Below are 4,317 nucleotides of genomic sequence, written 5' to 3' on the forward strand. Positions count from 1 at the left end.
ATGAGGCTGTAGCCATAAAATGTCCGGGGGCCTAGGCTTGCTCCCTAGTTTCTACCCAAATGGCCACAAGGGATGGATCCTTACTTTCAAATAAAAGCCAGATGGGGCTAGAAGCTATATGAAAACAAGATGCCTAGAGAAAGGAATAGCTAACCACTCCCATATAGTGAATCATGGATGTGAGTCAAATGTATTTGTTGGAAACATTTCGCTACACAAGTATGGAAAGTGTGGGAGCATGGAGGATGCACGCCATGTCTTTGCGATTTCCCAGATGTGCTAGGAACGTGTCATAGCAAATCATAAAGCTTTTGTCGATTGCTTGCAAGTTAACAACATAAGTGCTAAAGATGGCAAGCAAGTAAAGTGGCTTTGAATCCAGAAAAATCATCAATAAAAGTGACAAAACCTCTACAAGACCAAGTTTTGAAATATAGACATTTGGCAATCCCATCAAGGACATATATGTTTGTCAAGTGCAGGCTTGAAGGAGATCCCTTTTCGAAGGCTCGAGAATACCTCAAATGATTTGGTGACCATCTATATTTTTTCTATTCTATTTCTTAAGGGAGAGAGAGAGAGCGCATTGGGGAGGGGGGAAGAGATCGAGGGAGGAGGAGGGATTTTTTGTGCAAATGCTCTTCCTATTGGTCAACATCACAGGGCCACTCATCTACCTGAATCGTTGAGTGAACTTATCATGAGCCAAGCCAAGTGGTGCCTTCGGTGGACCTGGTCTTGACACTTGAAATTAATTATTTCATGAAATTAATTAAAGACATTGTGGTCTTGGCTCAGTGTGCCGTTGTAGCGTGTGGTATTCAAGTTGAAGGTAAATGAATAGAAAACTGCGTAGCCATCGAAGCCAACGATGGTAAAGAGGCCGACGGCAGAACCGACCTGCTTCGAGGTGGGCTGAGGGTCATCTGTGAGAGGATCATTGAAGCAAAGCGTGGCGCCAAATTGACCAGAGACAGGGGTGATGGTGCTAGAGCCAAGACTAGGGATGCCAGGGACGATAAGGAAATCGGTGAAGTTGACATCGTCCTGCCAGTAAACTCTGAAGGAATCACGGCGAGTAGAGCCCCATTGCCCATGGGGGTGGTTTTCACAGGCTCCAGGTATGGTGGTGGATGACAATATGAGAGCTAGCGAGAGAGCTAAGAAGGCCAAGAAGAAGGTGTTTGTGCCTGTAGTAGCCTTTTCCATGGTGGTGGGCTGTGTTATTGAAAGCTTGCTTTCGCTTCGTCTTCCTTCCTCCCATAGACCATATAGAGAGTCGTCCATAATATTTAAAAACTACACACATACTTTAATATCATTCTCTTTGTCTCGCACTTCCATTGACAACTTAACACGTTATGGTGACATACTTGAATATGAATATGTTTATCTCCTCCTCCTCGCATCTCCATTGACCTTACATCTTCGATCGCCCCCATTCCCAATATATTTGTTTGTGCTTACACCCATACAACAAATACCTTGTGCTTACACCCATACAACAACAGATACCTTGTGAGCACTAGTGCTTGCCCTTGAGTGTCTTTTGCACTCACTAAAATAAGGAAAATTTGACTCAAATTCCACCTTTCTTTATAATATTGCAAGTAGCCTAAGCCATCTACGACGAGTTAGCCCACCTTAGTCAGGTCTTAAGTCAAAGAAATTGGGATCCTCGGAATAACATTTTAAGTTTTATTTGTAATTCTCAATGCTTTTAAGGGAATTTTCAAATTGGATCTCTCTTAAGCCTTAGCATATTTGAAAAACATTCTCCATAGCATTGCATACCCCTCCCCATTGTGTGTATGTGCGTGCACGTGCACGTGTGTGTGCGCGCATGTGCATGAGAGAGAGAGAGAGAGAGAGAGAGAGAGAGAGAGAGAGAGAGAGAGAGAGAGAGAGAGAGAGATGCATTTGGTATAATAATATTTTTCCAAAGTAAGGGAACTGCTAGAGCTTCACTAGCATTTCATTAACAAATTAGGTTAAAAAGCATAAAAATGTTGAGATTTGGAAATGTAGCCAATTAGCATTTGATATAAAAATATTTTTTTGAAGTAAGGGGACTACTAGAACTTCACTAGAATTCCATTAAAGAATTAGGTTAAAAGCATAAAAATGTTGAGATTTGTAAATGTAGCCGATCTCCCCCCCCCCTAGCTCTCTCTCTCTCTCTCTCTCCTTTAGGCCTTCCAAAAGGCCTAAATGTAGCCGATCTCCCCCCCCCTAGCTCTCTCTCTCTCTCTCTCTCTCTCTCTCTCTCTCTCTCTCTCCTTTAGGCCTTCCAAAAGGAGAGAGAGAGAGAGAGAGAGAGAGAGAGAGAGAGAGAGAGAGAGAGGGAACTTTTGTTAGCATTCAAATATCCAATGGCAACACAATGTTGAAGACACACTATTGAAATATTCTTTCTATACAAACACAATATTCAAAATGTTGGACTTGTGTAAAGTCCAAATTCAAAAATGGACTAAAAAAAGTTCACAAATTATGAATACACTAGTAATGGTATTTCTTTGGCTAAACTTTAAAACCAAAGTTTAGTGATTTATTGGTTATTCTCTGCAGCAGAAAGGGTATAGATGCTATAACCCTTCTACTCATAAGTTTACAGTGAGCAAAGATGTTGTTTTTTATGAGATGAGCAGCTGGTATAAACCAATAAATGTGATTGATGATGTAGATGCGCAAAATGGTAATGCTACATAGAATTCACAACAGTAATCACAAAATATTAGTGGACCTATAGTGTTCTCTAGTAGTGGTTCACATACTTTACCATGGACAGCCAGCAGGAGGATCTCCTCAAAGCAATGTAGATAGTGGTATGTAAGTATCATGAAAGGGAAAAGAGAAAGTAGATCAACCCATGGTTGATGTGAATGCAGGTCACTCTTATGTGGATGGTGAATCCAGTGGCTCAGAACAGAGAGCCTTGATTTTGAGTTGGGTATTCCTTTTGTTGTTACACTTGGAGTAAGGAAGACAAGGGATGTTTTGAGAGCACCTAGTAGTGAGCCTATTTTGTGCAGGTCTACCAGAGCTAGGTATCCTATGGATAGGCTGAAATATGATGGATTTATAGCCATTCACTATGCCTATATGGCCAAAGTGATACATGAACCAGAACCCACTTCTTTTGAGCAAGCCATGCCAGGAAAAGAAGAATGGGAGAAAGCCATGGATGAATAAATGGATGCCTTGGAAGCAAATGCTACATGGGAATTAGTGCCTTTGCCTAAAGACAAGAATGCAATTGGCTACAAGTGGGTTTATAAGGTGAAGCACAATGCAGATGGTTCAGTGAACACATACAAGGCAAGAGTAGTTGTCAAGGGGTATGCACCAACATATGGCATTGATTATAAAGAAACATTCAGTCCAGTTGCAAGGATGGCAACCGTAAGAGCAGTCATTGCTATGGCTGCATCAAAGGGATGGTCTTTACATCAAATGGATGTAAACAATGCTTTCTTGCATGGTGATTTGCAAGAAGAGGTCTATATGGAGCAGCCACTAGGTTATGTTCATGCTATTCATCCTGAGTTTGTTTGCAGGTTGAAGAAAGCCTTGTATGGATTGAAGCAAGCACCCAGAGCATGTTCTGACAAGATAGGACAGTATCTTGTCACTATTGGCTTTCAGATTTCCAAGGCATATTTCTCACTTTATGTGAGAAAAACAGAGAAAGGTATTAGTTTTCTTGTCATTTATGTTGATGATTTGATCATCACAAGTGATAGTGATGAAGATATCCTTCATGTGAAAATGCTATTGAAGCAGAAGTTTGAGATGAAGGATTTGGGAGAGCTACATTACTTCTTGGGCATTGAGGTGATTAGATCCACAAGTGGGATATGGCTCTTGCAGAGGCAGTATGGATTGGACATGCTATCCAAATATGGGATGACAGGCTGTAAGCCTATTTCAGTTCCTTTGGAGTAGAATGTGAAGTTGAGCGCAGATGCAGGTGAGCTTCTGGAAGACTCTACTATGTACAGACGCATAGTAGGAAGTTTGATTTATATGACTATTACCAGGCTAGATTTGAGCTATGCTATTGGGTTGGTAAGTCAGTTTATGCAAGCTCCAAGGAAATCGCATTTGGATGCGGCTAGACGCATACTGAGGTATGTGAAGTCCACATTGCAGTATGGACTATTTTACGAGACTGGGGTTCAGATACAATTGCATGGATACACTAAATGCTGATTGGGCTAGTAGTATTTCTAATAGATGATCTACCAGTGGATATGTGTTCTCTTTTGGGAGTGCTACAGTCACTTGGAGCAGCAAGAAAGAGCCTACAGTTGC

General features: G+C 41.4%; 1 protein-coding gene across 1 annotated transcript; it reads right to left on the reverse strand.

The window, feature by feature from the left end:
- Window positions 1–768: 768 nt before the first annotated feature.
- Window positions 769–1,209, reverse strand: LOC147879635 (dirigent protein 19-like). The gene has a single exon (XM_087371413.1). The coding sequence runs from the start codon at window positions 1,207–1,209 to the stop codon at window positions 769–771; it is 441 nt and encodes a 146-aa protein (XP_087227539.1).
- Window positions 1,210–4,317: the final 3,108 nt, after the last annotated feature.

This window comes from Dipteris shenzhenensis, chromosome 33 (assembly GCF_047967505.1).
Source record: "Dipteris shenzhenensis isolate YYH24624 ecotype China chromosome 33, Dip_SZ_1.0, whole genome shotgun sequence".
NCBI lineage: Eukaryota > Viridiplantae > Streptophyta > Polypodiopsida > Gleicheniales > Dipteridaceae > Dipteris > Dipteris shenzhenensis.

Excerpts from the sequence above, each read along its gene's own strand:
- LOC147879635 (XM_087371413.1), bottom strand. The coding sequence starts at position 1,209 with ATGGAAAAGGCTACTACAGGCACAAACACCTTCTTCTTGGCCTTCTTA.